Source organism: Dreissena polymorpha, chromosome 5 (genome assembly GCF_020536995.1).
Source record: "Dreissena polymorpha isolate Duluth1 chromosome 5, UMN_Dpol_1.0, whole genome shotgun sequence".
Lineage (NCBI taxonomy): Eukaryota > Metazoa > Mollusca > Bivalvia > Myida > Dreissenidae > Dreissena > Dreissena polymorpha.
In genome coordinates, this window is record NC_068359.1 from 43,055,765 (window position 1) to 43,073,698 (window position 17,934).

The 17,934-nt window shown below is 36.2% G+C and overlaps 1 protein-coding gene across 3 annotated transcripts in view; it reads left to right on the forward strand.

Moving 5' to 3' along the window:
• LOC127880818 (Fanconi anemia group D2 protein-like) overlaps window positions 1-17,934 on the forward strand; it is a 100,468-nt gene that overhangs the window by 79,162 nt on the left and 3,372 nt on the right. For all 3 annotated transcript variants that reach the window (XM_052428265.1, XM_052428266.1, XM_052428264.1), the window contains exons 38-42: window positions 202-295; window positions 8,158-8,229; window positions 8,683-8,721; window positions 13,764-13,913; window positions 16,201-16,347. In XM_052428265.1, coding sequence (XP_052284225.1) covers window positions 202-295; window positions 8,158-8,229; window positions 8,683-8,721; window positions 13,764-13,913; window positions 16,201-16,347 — 502 coding nt within the window. The remainder of the gene's footprint in view (window positions 1-201; window positions 296-8,157; window positions 8,230-8,682; window positions 8,722-13,763; window positions 13,914-16,200; window positions 16,348-17,934) is intronic.

A 17,934-nucleotide genomic window follows, 5' to 3' on the forward strand; every position in this document is an offset into this window, starting at 1 on the left:
ATTAGATAATGATGATAAATGCTGTTGTTATTAAAGAAAGTTTTATAATACTCTAGCAAAGTTACCGGTCAATCGTAAGCATGTTTAGTTTCGGTGATGTCACTCATTGTAACTTATTGAAAAAATTTCAGAACTTTGTGTAAGATTCTAAAAATGTGACTTGCTTGTTCGAGGTATATCTGTTTGATTGTTCTATTTCAGGTCCTCTTACCCAGTGTACTACAGAGTTCTGTTCACTGAATTACTTGATGCAGTGAAAACTATACCACCAGTCAGACAGACAGACCTTGTTGATGTGAGTACCACACTGTTTACAAAGTTACATATCTTCTTCAGTCATCCAGTTTTAAGAGTGTTATTCTGTTATAATTAGAGGCATAATTCTGCAACCAAAAGTAAAGAATGTATGATACTATGTTAAAGAATCTTAATTCACTATCATCTGTCTATATCTATATTTTTGCAATCAACAATAAACAAGGGATAATACAGTAATAAATTGTCTTAGTAGTTTTCTCCCTTCAGAGCTCCCACACAGTATTGCACAAAATAATATTTACTGTATTTTTTTTCACGCATTACTGTTGGCAAAATGTTGTAGATACATATTTTGTATGCACCCCTTCGAAGAAGAGGGGGTATATTGCTTTGCTCATGTCTGTCTGTCTGTCGGTCTGTCGGTCGGTCCGTCCACCAGGTGGTTGTCAGACGATAACTCAAGAACGCTTGGGCCTAGGATCATGAAACTTCATAGGTACATTGATCATGACTCGCAGATGACCCCTATTGATTTTGAGGTCACTAGGTCAAAGGTCAAGATCAAGGTGACCAGAAATAGTAAAATGGTTTTTGAATGATAACTCAAGAACACATACGCCTAGGATCATGAAACTTCATGGGTAGATTGATCTTGACTTGCAGATGACCCCTATTGATTTTGAGGTCACTAGGTCAAAGGTCAAGGTCACGGTGACCCGAAATAGTAAAATGGTTTCCGGATGATAACTCAAGAACACATACGCCTAGGATCATGAAACTTCATGGGTAGATTGATCATGACTCGCAGATGACCCCTATTGATTTTGAGGTCACTAGGTCAAAGGTCAAGGTCACGGTGACCCGAAATAGTAAAATGGTTTTCGGATGATAACTCAAGAACGCATACGCCTAGGATCATGAAACTTCATAGGTAGATTGATCATGACTTGCAGATTACCCCTATTGATTTTGAGGTCACAAGGTCAAAGGTCAAGGTCACGGTGACCAGAAATAGTAAAATGATTTTCGGATGATAACTCAAGAACGCTTTTGCCTAGGATCAAGACACTTCATAGGTACATTGATCGTGACCCGCAGATGACCCCTATTGATTTTCAGGTCACTAGGTCAAAGGTCAAGGTCACAGTGACAAAAATCGTATTCACACAATGGCTGCCACTACAACGGACAGCCCATATGGGGGGCATGCATGTTTAACAAACAGCCCTTGTTTCAAGTTATTACTGTTGTTCACCTATTCTTTAATTGAAATGTATTAACAAGTTTACCGGTATTGTAGAATATTGCTATTCAGGCAAATAAACGTTGGTTTAGCATGAAATACTTATTTGATCATCAATACATTAAGATCATATGTTGTAGCATAGTAGAATGGTAATATGAAAACTTCTTATTATTAGTTGGTTGCATAGAGACCAGCTAATGTTGTTACTTAAAATTTCAAGTCGGTTCGGCTTATCTACGGAAAGCCTACTAACTGCCACATCCGCGCGAGAAAGAGTTGTATGATTTATGCAACAGGTTTGAGTGCTCCAACTATATTCATTCTCAAATGGAAACATTATATGAATATTGTGTTAAATGTAATAGTTTCGAACGGATCTTATATAGAAAAGAATCAATAAACAATGATTGTATTCTACATGTCGTGGAAGAGATTTTTTATGAAGGATTAAGATTGTTTATGAATGATTAAAATAGTCCACTTTCTGCTGCGTCTTCATGACGTACACTGTAACTCCAATATAACGCGGATGACGGGGTCCAAGCCACGCAACAGCGTTATAAACGGACAGCGTTATAAGTTTTGAGCTTATTTATTTAAGGGGCTATAAAAACAGGTATAGTATAGCCTATAATATAGGTCCTGTGTATTGTCATGCTGTGTTGTCATCCGCAAATACATGCATATATAAACTGAATCGAACGATAACAGTATACATACCGCTTTTCTAATGAGCACATTTATCCGATAATCCAATATAGTTACATCACTTACGAAAAAATAATGTTTAACATTTATGACACGAAATATGTTTACGAACTTCGTAAACAAATTCATATGCCTACGCCATTTTTCAGAAAAATTAGTACAGTGCATTATGGGACACAGCTTTCATTGGACGAGCGAATTTAAATTTAGATTGAATGCAATACGATACATGTACAAAGAAATGTTTTATTGCATCATACGCAGCATGTAAAAAACGTGCTTTCCGTGGACTTTCTGATAACGGGCAAAAATTTAAGTGCATCTCTGTTAACTATTACACTGCGTTAGCATGTAAATAAATCGTCAGGATTTTACAATTTATTTTTCGTATACGTACTGAAACATTAAACACACATCTTTAATTTGATAATTATTCCGCTTGCACTTGCCTTATTGAAATTAGCGCAACGAACCGCTCTGATAGGGAATACATGTAACAAACACCGACTCGCGAGTTTTCACACCTTTATTGGCATTACACAACAGATAAACACCAATTAGCTGTCGAGTGTCGTTTAACCTCTAATCGATTAAAATCAATTAAACGGATGGAAAAAGCAATCAAGCTGTGATCGCTGGCTTCTTTGAATTTATGAAAATACATGAAGTTGCATAACATGGATTTGAATCAGAAATGGAAGGTTGGAGAAAAAACGGGATCCAAGGACCCCCCGCGTTATATTGGACACAGCGTTATAACGGACCGCACTATATTGGAGTTACAGTGTAGTATTATTGCTTAGGCCAATTCAAAATCTGAGGCTATTTATAGATGCGACTGCTGATAAACAAGGGAGAGTCCAATTGCACGGGTGATAACAACGCAATAGTATCAGGTTACGCTTGTTCATCTGAGGCTTTTAATAGATTCGGGAAAACAACGCAATTGTATAAGGTTACGCTTGTTTATATTCTCAATTTATAAAACGTTGAACATGAGTTCAACAATAATATCAGGGATACGATAGACAACTACAAAAATGCTTCATAAACACTAAAACTGAAAATAACAAACAATTTAATATAACACGAATAATCTGTTTCGTAACCTCGTTCATGCTTCTACAGCAGGGACTTCTGGGAATTGTTCTTTTGTTCTCAACAGAAAGCGGCGATCTTTTGTATTTATGCGTGCTAGCAATGCAATAGAAGAAGGTTAAGCTTGTTTATATTCACAGTTCTCAATTTATATAACGTTGGACATGAGTTCACCAATTACTACAGGTATACTATAGTAAACCTCAAAAATGCTTTATAATCGCTAAAACCAAAAATGACTAAATAGAACAAGAAATATCTTTTTAAAATGTAGTCCACGTAAACGCTGCCTTTGAAATAAAGTTTGCAATTTACTTTTCTAAATAAATTGACAACAAAAGTTTAATTATTGTGTGATTTTTTTCGTTCCCTAATCGTTTCACCGGAGGGGACTTATGGTTTTCGCTCTGTGCGTCTGTGAGTCTGTCACACTTTTCTGGATCCTGAGATAACTTTACAAGTTCTTAATATTTTTTCATGAAACTTGGAACATGGATAGATGTCAATATGGACATTATGCACGTCATTTCATTTCGTTCCTACGTCAAAAATTCTGGTTGCTATGGCAACAAATAGACTAGAAATACTGCTGAAATGGTGGTTTTCTGGATCCTGCAATAACTTTTAAAGTTCTAAATATTTTTTCATGAAACTTGAAACATGGATAGATGGCAATATGGACATTATGCACGTCATTTCATTTTGTTCCTACATCAAAAATTCTGGTTGCTATCGCAAAAAATATATTAAAAAATTAATCTGAAAATGGTGGAATTTCTGACAATGGTGGAGCCGGTAGGGGACTTATATTGCTTGACAATAGTCTTTTTTTCACTTATAAGTTGCATATTTACCACATGAAATGTGTGTTGTCAGTGTCAAACCACACATTAGTGTAAGAAGATAAAAAATATACTACAGGAGTGCACATCATATGTGTCTTCACATGCCTTATTATGAGTATATTTCTTTACTATCGAAATAATATATTGTATGTTAATGTTTGATTTAAACGCAGTTTTCTTTCGACACATTTAAATCTCACTTGTATAGCCGCGTCATGCGAAAATGGTTCTTATGCGTTTCGACCAGCGTTTCTTAAACTCAACATTTGCATTTGCGCAGTCAGGTCAGAGGCTATGCTGTTTGCTATAAAATCACTTGATATGTTATGATCTCATTATGTATCTCCTGACCAGACTGAGAGATGAGCAGGCTGAGTGGGCTATATATATATGATGGGCGCATATGGAATAAGACCCACTTTCGCATGATGAGGGTCATTAAAAATCTCATTGCGAATTGTAAATGGCACATTTTAGCACAATGCTTTTCGATACAAATTTGAATTCAAAATAGCAAACTTGTATATAAGGGCAGTCTATCCAGGCGTTCAGGAACAATTTCCAGACATGCTGAAGGAGTACGGCAAACATTGTGGTTTGATAATTAAACGATTTTCTTCTTATCGTGACACTATACTATTTTGGTAATGATTGTTCACTCTTTTTGAAAGCAAAACTGAAATTCTGCGAAATAAATTTTAACGCGTTATTGTAACTGGGCAACAATTTGTATCGTTTGAACATTCAGAGAGTAGTCCGGAATTCCTTACACTGAACAGTGCTACATCCTTTGCGCTGAGCACAGACACAGTGATGTAGCCAAAGTTCAGAGGTTTTATCTCGAATCAGCCTATGAATTATTCTGCTGGCGTTATGTAAAAATCATTAAGATGAAAAGCTGAGTAAAACAGCTGAAAAAGCGCATGAGTGCTCTATACCTATGTTTAGGTAAGAGTTGTTGACACCGTGTGAACTGCTAGGGTTACAAGTAATGCATAAACAGCAATGTACAGGTCAACAGGGCTGTCTTGATGACTACCTTATTCGTGAGTAAAAAGTATTGCTCGCAGATTTATTATTTATTTTCATCAATGATCTTCTTGTATATTATGAATTTGTATATGGTGTAAAAAATCAAAAGTTTTGTAAAGTGGATTTTCATCATGAAATTATATTCTTAGTGAGATAGGTATTCGATATTCCAACAATATTCATTTAATATGATGGTGAATGCAAATTGTCTTTATATTCAGTTCTCACTGCCATTTTCATCATACTTTCTTTGCTTTCAGAACGTCCAAAAAAGGTCATGTTGTTTTTATTTTGTCTAAGTTATCTCTATGAAATAAATAGGATGATAAAAAGTGCACACAAAGCTCGACCCAGCGTTATGACACACTCTTCATAAATGTGAATGGCGTGTGTTCATTTCAAACTTGCGATTAATTTTAAAAAATGAACTGCGTCTTAAATTATGCAATAGCGAACAACATCAGTGCCTTCAGCGCTTTGATCAACCATATGTGATAATTCTTTACCCGACTGAGAAATAAGTGTGAGTGGTTCAGCTGACTGAAATATATTAAAATAAACGGTAAAATACACCTTTTTTAGCTCACCTGAGCACAACGTGCTCATGGTGAGCTTTTGTGATCGCCTTTTGTCCGTCGTGCGTTGTCCGTTGTGCGACGTCAACATTTGCCTTTTTCACTCTCTAGAGGCCACATTTATTGTCCAATCTTCATGAAATTTGGTCAGAAGATTGGTTTCAATGATATCTTGGATGAGTTTGAAAATGGTTACGTTTGCTTGAAAAACATGGCTGCCAAGGGGCAGGGCATTTTTCCTTATATGGCTATATATGGCTATAGTAAAATCTTGTTAACACTCTAGAGGCCACATTTATTGTCTTATCTTCATGAAACTTGGTCAGAAGATTCATCCCAATAATATCTTGGACGAGTTCGAAAATGATGCCGGTTGGTTGAAAAACATGGCCGCCAGGGGGCGGGGCATTTTTCCTTATATGGCTATAGTAAAACCTTGTTAACACTCTTGAGGCCACATTTATTTCCGATCTTCATGAAACTTGTTCAGAAGATTTGTCCCACTTATATCTTTGATGAGTTCAAAATTGGTAACCTTTGCCTGAAAAACATGGCTGCCAAGGGGCGGGGCATTTTTCCTTATATGGCTATAGTAAAATCTTGTTAACACTCTAGAGGTCACATTTATTGTCCAATCTTAATGAAACTTGGTCAGAAGATTCATCCCAATAATATCTTGGACGAGTTTGAAAATGATGATGGTTGGTTGAAAAACATGGCCGCCAGGGGGCAGGGCATTTTTCCTTATATGGCTATAGTAAAACCTTGTTAACACTCTAGAGGCCACATTTATTGTCCAATCTTGATGAAATATGGTCAGAAGATTTGTCTTAATAATATCTTGGATGAGTTCGAAAATGGTGACGCTCACTTGAATAAAATGGCCGCCAAGGGGCGGGGCATTTTTCCTTATATGGCTTTATAAGGCTATAGTCAAATCTTGTTAACACTCTAGAGGCCACATTTATAGTCCGATCTTCATAAAACTCGGTCAGAAGATTCATAATAATATCTTGGACAAGTTCAAAAATGATACCGGTTGGTTGAAAAACATGGCCACCACAGGGGCGGGGCTATTTTCCTCATATGGCTATAGTAAAACCTTGTTAACACTCTAGAGATCATATTTATTGTCCGATCATCATTAAACTTGGTCAGAAGATTTGTCCCAATGATATCTTGGATGAGTTTGAAAATGGTTTTGGTTGCTTTTTAAACATGGCCACCAGGGGCGGGGCATTTTTCCTTATATCGCTATAGTAAGACCTTCTTAACACTCTAGAGGCCACATTTATTGTCCAATCTTCATGAAATTTGGTCAGAAGAATGGTCTCAATGATATCTTGGATGATTTTGAAAACAACTATGTTTGCTTGAAAAAAATGGCTTCCAAGGGGCAGGGCATTTTTCCTTATATGGCTATAGTAAAATCTTGTTAACACTCTAGAGGCCACATTTACTGTCCGATCTTCATGTAACTTGGTCAGAAGATTCATCCCGATAATATCTTGGATGAGTTCAAAAATGATGCCGGTTGGTTGAAAAACATGGCTGCCAGGGGGCGGGGCATTTTTCCTTATATGGCTATAGTAAAACCTTGTTAACACTCTAGAGGCCACATTTATTTTCTGATCTGATTCGTAAAACTTGGTCAGAAGATTTGTCCCAATAATATTTTGTTATCTCAGGTGAGCGACTTTGGGCCTTTCAGGCCCTCTAGTTTATCATTTCTGATGAAAGTTTCAATGCTAGTTAAACCTCAAAAGCAACACAAATATTTGGAATTTCTGTTAATGATTCAAATGCTCTCTGTAAACGATTTAAGTGCTCTCTGTAAATGGTTCAAATGCTATCTGTAAATCATTCAAATTCTCTCTGTAAATGATTTAAATTCTCTGTAAATAATTCAAATGCTCTCTGTAAATCATTCAACTGCTCTCTGTTAATGATTCTAATTCTGTCTGTAAATGATTCAAAATTTAATGCTCTCTGTAAATAATTAAAATGCTCTCAGTAAGTCATTCCATTCAAATGCTCTCTGTAAATGATTCAAATGCTCTCTGTAAATCATTTAAATGCTTTCTGTAAATGATTATAATGCTTTCTGTTAAAGATTCACGTGTTCTCTGTTATAATTTAAATGCTCTCTGTAAATGATTAAACTGCTCTCTTTAAATGATTCAAATGCTTTCAATGGTTCAAATGCTCTCTGTAAATCATTTAAATGCACTCTAGTATGATTCAACTGCTCTCTGTAAATGATTCAAATGCTTTCTGTTAATGATTCAAATGCTCTCTGTAAATTATTCAAATGCTCTCCGTTATGATTCAAATGCTCGCTGTAACTCATTCAAATGCTCTCTGTAAATGATTCAACTGCTCTTGTGACTTTCAGTCTTGGATGGACCGGCTCTTGTGCTGGAATGTCAGTGTGCGCATCTTACACATCCTGGTCAATCTAATCAAGGTATGGGAACTGTTCAACATATTTGGAAGATGCAGGTGAAAGTATAATACAAATATCAGAGATTACTTGTTTTATGTGTTAAAAAAACAAATCATGTTTACAGTGCTTTGATAATCTTTCGGAAAATGTGTCTTGTTTCCATCAAATTGAACATTTTGTAGTGTAGTTTATGTTTATAATGAGTGTTCTAAAGGTAGAATATGTATTTTTTGGAAGTTTATTTGTTATTTCGTACAATTAAATGTGTGCCTTAAAACTATGACAAACTATTAATCATTAGATTAAAGAAATCATGATTAGTAATACAGATTTCAAAACACAGATATGGTTTTCATTTTGCTCAAATTAATAGAGTCCTAAAGTTTTGTAATATTGGTATGTATTTAATCATGGAAATGTTGTATGTGCTTGTTAATTACTGCAGTTTTATAGGCTGTATTATTTTGTTTTCAGACCTTTGACAGCCGTGGATGTTTGGGAACATGTATAAAGGTATTAACTTCACCTTTGTCAGTAAAATGGACTTTTCTGTGTCATTTCTTAGCTCAGCTGTTTTCGGAGAAAACCAGAGGTATTGTCATAGCCAGCTCGTCGTGTCATGTCCGCCGTCCATGTCTGTTGTGAATGTAACTTTATCTGATTGTTAATAATTGTCACTTTTCGTGGCCCCCAGAATGTTGTGAATGTAACGTAACGTTATTTGCCGCGCCGCGCTTTAGTGTAGTACATCCTTGACATCACGTTATTTGTGTTGTTGTTTATATACGTCATGTTTATATTTGAATCTGAAGTAAAAGGAAGAACCTGAACACACAACACTTTGTACCTTAATTATCCCACACGATCGCAATAGTGTCGTGCTGCACCTTGATGAGTTCTACATGCCACACCCATTTTTGGGTCACTAGGTCAAAGGTCAAGGTCACTGACCTCTAAAAAAAATAATCTGACAAGCTTTCATCTATTCAAAACTGCACCCGCAGCCGAGTGTGGCACCCGTTATGCGTTGCTCTTGTTTAATTGAAAGCATGAATCTTCGTCCCATTCATCCAAAAAACTAGGTCCCCAGGTCAAATTGTAGAGAAACCTTGTTACAACTATAGATGCCACATTTTTTAATCTATCTTGATGCAACGTAGAATCTTAATCTTTTTAGAGGACACTCATATGATCCAAAATTTGTTCTAAATTTGCTTTTAAAAAAGTAACCTTTATCAGTTTTAATGAAGATACAAAGTCCAGGTTTTCTACATTGCCTAAAAAGCTAACCTGGGTCAATTTCAATTTACAAGGATTTAGTTTATTGATCTCGTGCATTAACTAAGGTTTGTTCGACAAGATATGCTTTTATAAATTCAGGATTTTTATTGGATCTTAATGAAGTATTCAGTGAATACCAATATTATTGATTAAGGCCTCAGTCACAAATAATTTGGTCGCCAGCCAATGTGTCCGATCTCGAGGCATTGAGAAGACTGGACAAGTCAGAGCCGTCCGATGAGTGACACAGTTTAATACATCAGTCACAAATAGAGACAGATCACCGTCCGATCAGTAACTTTAGTTTGGTTGGTTGTTCTGCGCTGAATTTTTGTTTGTTTGTAGCTTTCATGAAGACATAATTTGGGATTGATATGTGGTCAGAATGTTTATTTTTGCAATATCTATGTGGAATTCAATTCTGGGTAACGTGCGTCCAATAACAAGGTCACCATATCAATTTTAGAAAGACATTGTCACTCTTGAGGCCTCATTTGTGATTAAACCTGTATTGTCACTCTTGAGGCCTCATTTGTGATTAAACCTGTACAGAAGGTTTATTAGTCCCCTACCAGTTTCACCAGAGAGGACTTATGGTTTTGTCTCCGTCCGTCCGTCACACTTTTCTGGATCCTGCAATAAATTTCAAAGTTCTTAACATTTTTTCATGAAACTTGAAATATGGATAGATGGCAATATGGACATTATGCATGTCATTTCATTTTGTTCCTACGTCAAAAATTCTGGTTGCTATGGCAACAAATACACTAGAAATACTGCTGAAAATGGTGTTTTTTCTGGATCCTGCGATAACTTTAAAAGTTCTTAATATTTTTTCATGAAACTGGAAACATGGATAGATTGCAATATGGACATTATGCACGTCATTTCATTTTGTTCATACGTCAAAAATTCTGGTTGCTATGCCTACAAATAGACTAGAAACACTGCTGAAAATGGTGTTTTTTTCTGGATCCTGCGATAACTTTAAAAGTTCTTAATATTTTTTCATGAAACTAGAAATATGGATGGATGGCAATATGGGCATTATGCACGTCATTTCATTTTGTTCCTACGTCAAGAATTCTGGTTGCTATGGCAACAAATAGACTAGAAATACTGCTGAAAATGGCGGTTTTCTGGATCCTGCGATAACTTTCAAAGTTCTTCATATTTTTTCATGCAACTTAAAATATGGACAGATTGCTACTAAATGTAATAAGTCATGTAACTGACATTTTTATACATTTTTACTTTTTTCCATTTTTGTGTTTATTAAGGTGAAATACATCAACTGTTAAAATATTAGGTCAATCTTTTAGGTAAAAATAATGTTTTTATCAAATTTTTGAAATTGACATAACAAACACATGTCATTTTCTGAATGTAAAAAGTAGTGTAACTGACATTTTGTTAAATTTTCAGGAGAAGCAAAAAAATGTTTTATTAAAATAATAAACCTTTTTATGTCCCCCACTATAGTAGTGGGGGACATATTGTTTTTGCCCTGTCTGTTGGTCTGTCTGTTGGTCTGTCTGTTTGCGCCAACTTTAACATTTTGCAATAACTTTTGCTATATTCAAGATAGCAACTTAATATTTGGCATGCATGTGTATCTCATGAAGCTGCACCTTTTGAGTGGTGAAAGGTCAAGGTCATCCTTCAAGGTCAGAGGTCAAATATATGTGGCCAAAATCGCTCATTTTATGAATACTTTTGCAATATTGAAGATAGCAACTTGATATTTGTCATGCATGTGTATCTCATGGAGCTGCACATTTTGAGTGGTGAAAGGTCAAGGTCATCCTTCAAGGTCAGAGGTCAAATATATGTGGCCAAAATCGCTTATTATGCCCCCCTTCGAAGAAGAGGGGGTATATTGCTTTGCTCATGTCGGTCGGTCGGTCTGTCGGTCGGTCCAACCACCAGGTGGTTGTCAGACGATAACTCAAGAACGCTTGGGCCTAGGATCATGAAACTTCATAGGTACATTGATCATGACTCGCAGATGACCCCTATTGATTTTGAGGTCACTAGGTCAAAGGTCAAGGTCATGGTGACCAGAAATAGTAAAATGGTTTTTGAATGATAACTCAAGAACGCATACGCCTAGAATCATGAAACTTCATGGGTAGATTGATCATGACTTGCAGATGACCCCTATTGATTTTGAGGTCACTAGGTCAAAGGTCTAGGTTACGGTGACCCGAAATAGTAAAATGGTTTCCGGATGATAACTCAAGAACGCATACGCCTAGGATCATGAAACTTCATGGGTGGTGTGATAATGACTCGCAGATGACCCCTATTGATTTTGAGGTCACTAGGTCAAAGGTCAAGGTCACGGTGACCCGAAATAGTAAAATGGTTCCCGGATGATAACTCAAGAACGCATACGCCTAGGATCATGAAACTTCATGGGTAGATTGATCATGACTCGCAGATGACCCCTATTGATTTTGAGGTCACTAGGTCAAAGGTCAAGGTCACGGTGACCCGAAATAGTAAAATGGTTTTCGGATGATAACTCAAGAACGCATACGCCTAGGATCATGAAACTTCATAGGTAGATTGATCATGAATTGCAGATGACCCCTATTGATTTTGAGGTCACAAGGTCAAAGGTCAATGTCACGGTAACCCGAAATAGTAAAATGATTTTTGGATGATAACTCAAGAACGCTTTTGCCTAGGATCATGACACTTCATAGGTACATTGATCGTGACCCGCAGATGACCCCTATTGATTTTCAGGTTTCTAGGTCAAAGGTCAAGGTCACAGTGACAAAAATTGTATTCACACAATGGCTGCCACTACAACGGACAGCCCATATGGGGGGCATGCATGTTTTACAAACAGCCCTTGTTTTATAAATACTTTTGCAATATTGAAGATAGCAACTTGATATTTGGCATGCATGTGCATCTCATGGAGCTGCACATTTTGAGTGGTGAAAGGTCAAGGTCATCCTTCAAGGTCAGAGGTCAAATATATGTGGCCCAAATCGCTTATTTTACGAATACTTTTGCAATATTGAAGATAGCAACTTGATATTTGGCATGCATGTGTATCTCATGGAGCTGCACATTTTGAGTGGTGAAAGGTCAAGGTCATCCTTCACAATGTCAAGGTCATCCTACAAGGTCAAACATCATATAGGGGGACATTGTGTTTCACAAACACATCTTGTTCCATATTCAAATTTTCTAATTAGTATTATAATAACACTTGAAAAACGAAACAAAACTCCAAATTAATATGTCTTTATTAAAACAAAAACAAATTAAGAAAGGAGCAGTTACCATAATTTCAATACTGAAATATTTTGAGCGCAAAAAATAACGTAAGTGCTCTTACTGTATTTTGGATAATGTCTGAAAATATGCATTCCTGAACAATTCACAAAATGTCAGTTACCTTAGTTATTACATTCAGTAGACGAGATGGCAATATGGAAATTATGCACGTTATTTCATTTTGTTCCTACGTCAAGAATTCTGGTTGCTATGGCAACAAATAGACTAGAAATACTGCTGAAAATGGATGTTTTCTGGATCCTGCGATAACTTTCAAAGTTCTTCATACCGGTATTAGTCCCCTACCGGTTTCCTGGAGGGGACTTATGGTTTGCGCTCTGTCTGTCTGTCTGTCCGTCCGTCACACTTTTCTGGATCCTAGGATAACTTTGAAAGTTCTTAATATTTTTTCATGAAACTTTGAACATGGATAGATGGCAATATGGACATTATGCACGTCATTTCATTTTGTTCCTATGTCAAAATTTCTGGTTGCTATGGCAACAAATAGACTAGAGATACTGCTGAAAATGGTGGTTATCTGGGTCCTGCAATAACTTCAAAAGTTCTTAATATTTGTTCATGAAACTTGAAACATGGATAGATGGCAATATGGACATTATGCACGTCATTTCATTTTGTTCCTACGTCAAAAATTATGGTTGCTATGGCAACAAATAAAAAAATATTCTGACAATCGTGGAATATCTGACAATGGTGGAGCCTGAAGGGGACTTTTATTACTTGGCAATAGTCTTGTTTTTAAAATATTGCATAATATAGCTCATCTAAAAACTAGGTCATTAGGTTCAATAAAAAAAAACATTCTAGGGGCAAGATTTTTTGCTCATTAAGCTTGATTAAACTGAATGTTCAGAATTTTAATCTTTACAGTATCAAAGCCATTGTTAAATCTGGGTCAGGGGAGAACTCAAGGGCCCTTATGGCAATCTTGTATCATTTGTACCATATTTTAGTATGGCCGCTTCTTTGTTGAGGCCTTCCTGCGTCAAGGCATGCCCCTGCTTGATAAGATGTTCAAGAACCACAAGCAGGACATCACTGGCCTTCTGAAGAACCTTCAGCAGAGCACACGATTCCTCCATCACATGTGTGGCCACTCGAAGGTGGGTTGAATACATATTTAAATGTTGGATAGCTTGTTCGTATCAAAGTCTGGTGGCAAAATGTTATTGAAATAGGAGAGCGCTTGCTTTTTACCGGACAGAATTTTCATTTTAACAGATTTTTTTTTTTCATAACATGTGGTCATTCAAAAGAAGGCACATATGTTCAACTTCATGTAAGGAACAACAGTGACTGTACAATATTCCTTAAGAAGAAAAGAAATCATTGATGAAAATTGCACATGTATTCAATGTTTCATATGCATAAGAATATGCTAATTGCTTTAGTGCTTATAGGGGCCTTTTCACAGATTTTGGCATGTATTGAAGGTTGTCATTAAATGCTTTATATTGATAAACAGTGAATCTAAAAAGATCCAGAAAAAATCAAGAATAAATAAAAAAAAAAATTAAAGGAACAAAAAGTAACCCTGAACAGAGATCAAACCACTGACCCCTGGAGTCCTGGAGTAAAAGTCTACCACTTAGACCACTCGGCCATACATGCTCACACAATGTAGAGTGTTTTTAATACTTTATATAAGCAATCCTAGTAGTTCCACAAAATATAACGACAACAACAGAACTCTTCAAATAATTCAATCGTTTCGCATTGCAACGCTTAATAATTTTCAGGTTTTAAAATCTTCAAAAGATGCATATAATGGCTATTTTTGAGCATGGTAAATGTTCAGTATTATTGTTTCCTCACAAATATCATAACTAAAACGAAAATTTGCGAATCTGAAACATTTTTATGCCCCCGGATCGATAGATCGGGGGTATATTATTTTTGTCCTGTCTGTCTGTCTGTCTTTCATTCTGTCAAAACTTTAACCTTGGTTAAAGTTTGATAACTTTTGCAATATTGAACATACCAACTTTATATTTACCATGCATGTGTATCTCATGGAGCTTCTCATTTTGAGTGGTGAAAAGTCAAAGTCAAGGTCATCCTTCAAGGTCAATGGTCAAATATCATTGTATTTTCTTTCCTATAACTTTAACCTTCGTTTAAGTTTTATCATAACTTTTTTAATATTGAACACTGCAACTTCATATTTGGCATGTATGTGTATCTCGTGGAGCTGCACATTATGAGTGGTGAAAGGCCAAGGTCATCCTTCAAGGTCAAAGGTCAAAAATTTAAAAAAGTAATAATTTCTCCATTCAATCTCTTACTTCTCGTGGAGCTGCACAGTTCGTGTGGTGAAAGGTCAAGGTCAACCTTTAAGGTCAAAGGTAAAAAAATGAAAAAAAACATACATTTTCCTAACTTTATGCCCCTGAATCGAATGATCGAGGCATATTGTTTTTGGCCTGTCATTCTGTCATTCTGTCCCAAAACTTTAATCTTACAGTAAAATTTTGCAATAACATTTGAACAATTGAACATAGCAACTTGATATTTGGCATGCATGTTTATCTCATGGAGCTGCACATTTTGAGTGGTGAAAGGTCAAGGTCATCCTTCAAGGTCAAAGGTCAACAAAAAAGCAGCGCATTAGGGGGCATTGTGTTTCTGACAAACACATCTCTTGTTTGTTTTTTTATTTTGTCAATTTACCAAAATGTGGAAAGGCCCCTTTTTAAGCAAATATTGAAATAACTTTTTATCTCATTACAAGTAACCATATATGTTGACCTTTGGGTGTTTTACTTCAGGACATATTTTATCTGTTATTCACCATTTTAAATCTAGTGTTTTATACTACCGTATATATTTTATCTGGTATTCACCATTTTAGATCTTTGTGTCTTATACTTCAGAACATAATTATTTAATCTGTTATTTGTCATTTGAAATCTTTGTGTTTTTACCTCAGTATACATTAATCTGTTATTCAACAAGTTTGATCATAGTGTCGTATACTACAGTACATATTAAAATGTTTATTCGCAATTTTTAGCTCGGCTGTTTTTGGAGACAACTCCGAGGTATTGTCATAGCCAGCTCGTCGTGTCTGTCGTCGTGTCGTCCGCTTTGTGCTAAAACCTTTACATTTTGTAAAGGTTTTGAACATTGGCTCTAAAATCAAAGTGCTTCAACCTACAACTTTGAAACTTTGTATGTAGCTGCACCTTGATTAGTTCTACATGCCACACCCATTTTTGGGTCACTAGGTCAAAGGTCAAGGTCACTGTGACCTCTAAAAAAGAAAAAATTCTGACAAGCTTTCATTTATTCAAAAATGCACCTGCAGCCGAGCGTGGCACCTGTTATGCGGTGCTCTTGTTGATCTTTTTGTTGTATACCACAGTTATTATCTGTTATTCACTATTTAAGATCATCAAGGACATAGCCCTGACGAACCAGGTGCCCATGATGAAGCGTACCCTGGAGGTGTTTGTGTTCCGAGTGAAGGCCATGCTCACTGTGAACAAGTGTCTGGAGGCCTTCTGGATGGGCAACTTGAAAAACAAGGATTTACACGTGAGGCTTGCATGTAGTCTGTCATCGTTATGTGGTTAAAGCTTGGTTTTGATATGACATTCTGTTGGTCGTAGATCATTTCCATAGCACAATTGAGTTAATTGAAAACTTAAGATTTTGTTTTTTGCCTCTTTGTGCCTGTTTTGAAAATATGTCATATTATCTGTATGCCCAAAATAGATAGGCTGTCAAATAACCTAGAATAAAGCCACAATTCAAGGTTTTGTTTCAAATATAAAAATCTGTGCTTTATGGAATTGCAACTTTTCTGATCTCTTTCTCAAAAAAGTCTCCATTTACATGCATATCAATTGCTCACTTGTTGGGACTGTCATCTATATGCAGCAATTAGTAGTATAAAATTAAGTTAATAAGGGGGCATGTTGGGTACAGATTCATAATTTGTCTACCACTGCAAATGATGATTATTATCCCCCGCCATAGGCGGAGGGATATTGTTTTGGCCTTGTCCGTCTGTCCGGCACTTTTGTGTCTGGAGCCATATCTTGGAAGTGCTTTGGCGGATTTCATTGAAACTTAATTGGTATGACTATATATATGGATAAGAGGATGATGCACGCCAAATGGCATTGTACACCATTTGTTAATAACAGAGTTTTGGCCCTTTGTTTCTTGAAAAAATGCTTTTTTGAGTGTCAAATATAACACTTTTTATGTCCTGAAGCATATTGGCAGGGGATATCAATTCAACGAATTTGCTGGTTATAATAAAGGTGTTTCCTCTGCTCACCTTCCTCCATCAACAGTTTCAAAGTCATTCCCCAGAGAAACAAAATACTTCCTCAAACATCTGCATTATTATTCCATTATTGCACTTAGATATAATGTGTTCTTTTCCACCTATGGTTCTCTGAGTACACAAGATAGGTGTTAAAATCGAACACTCTAGAGGCCACATTTTTTTCTGATCATCATATAACTTGGTCCGCATGGGGCGGGGCATTTTTCCTTAAATGAGTTAAGTAATATCTATTTTTAAAACTCTAGAGGCCACATTTATTATCTGATCATCATGAAACACGGTCAGATGATTCGTACCAATAATGTTTTGGACAAGATCGAAAATGGTTCAGGTTGGTTTGTAAACATGGCCACCAGGGGACGGGGCTTTTTTCCTTGTATGGCTATATTTAAATGGTTATAGTAAAACCCTGTTAATACTCAAGAGGCAACATTTATTGTCTTATCTTCATGAAACTTGGTCAGAAAATTTGTCCCAATATATCTTGGACGCGTTCAACAATGGTTCAGTTTGGTTGATAAACATGGCCACCAGGTGGTGGGGCATTTTTCCTTACATGGCTTTAGTAAAAACTTGTTAACACTCTAAAAGTCACATTTATTGTTCAATCTAAATGAAACTTCGTCAGAACAATTGTTTTAATGATATCTTCGGTGAGTTTCAAAATGGTTCTGGTCTGTTGAAAAATATGGCCGCCAGGTGGCATGCAAGTTATCGTTATTTGGCTATAGTAAAACCTTGTTAGCACTCTAAAAGGTACATTTGTAGTTCACTCCTCATAGAAATTGGCCAGAACATTTGTTGTATTGATATCTTGGGCTGCA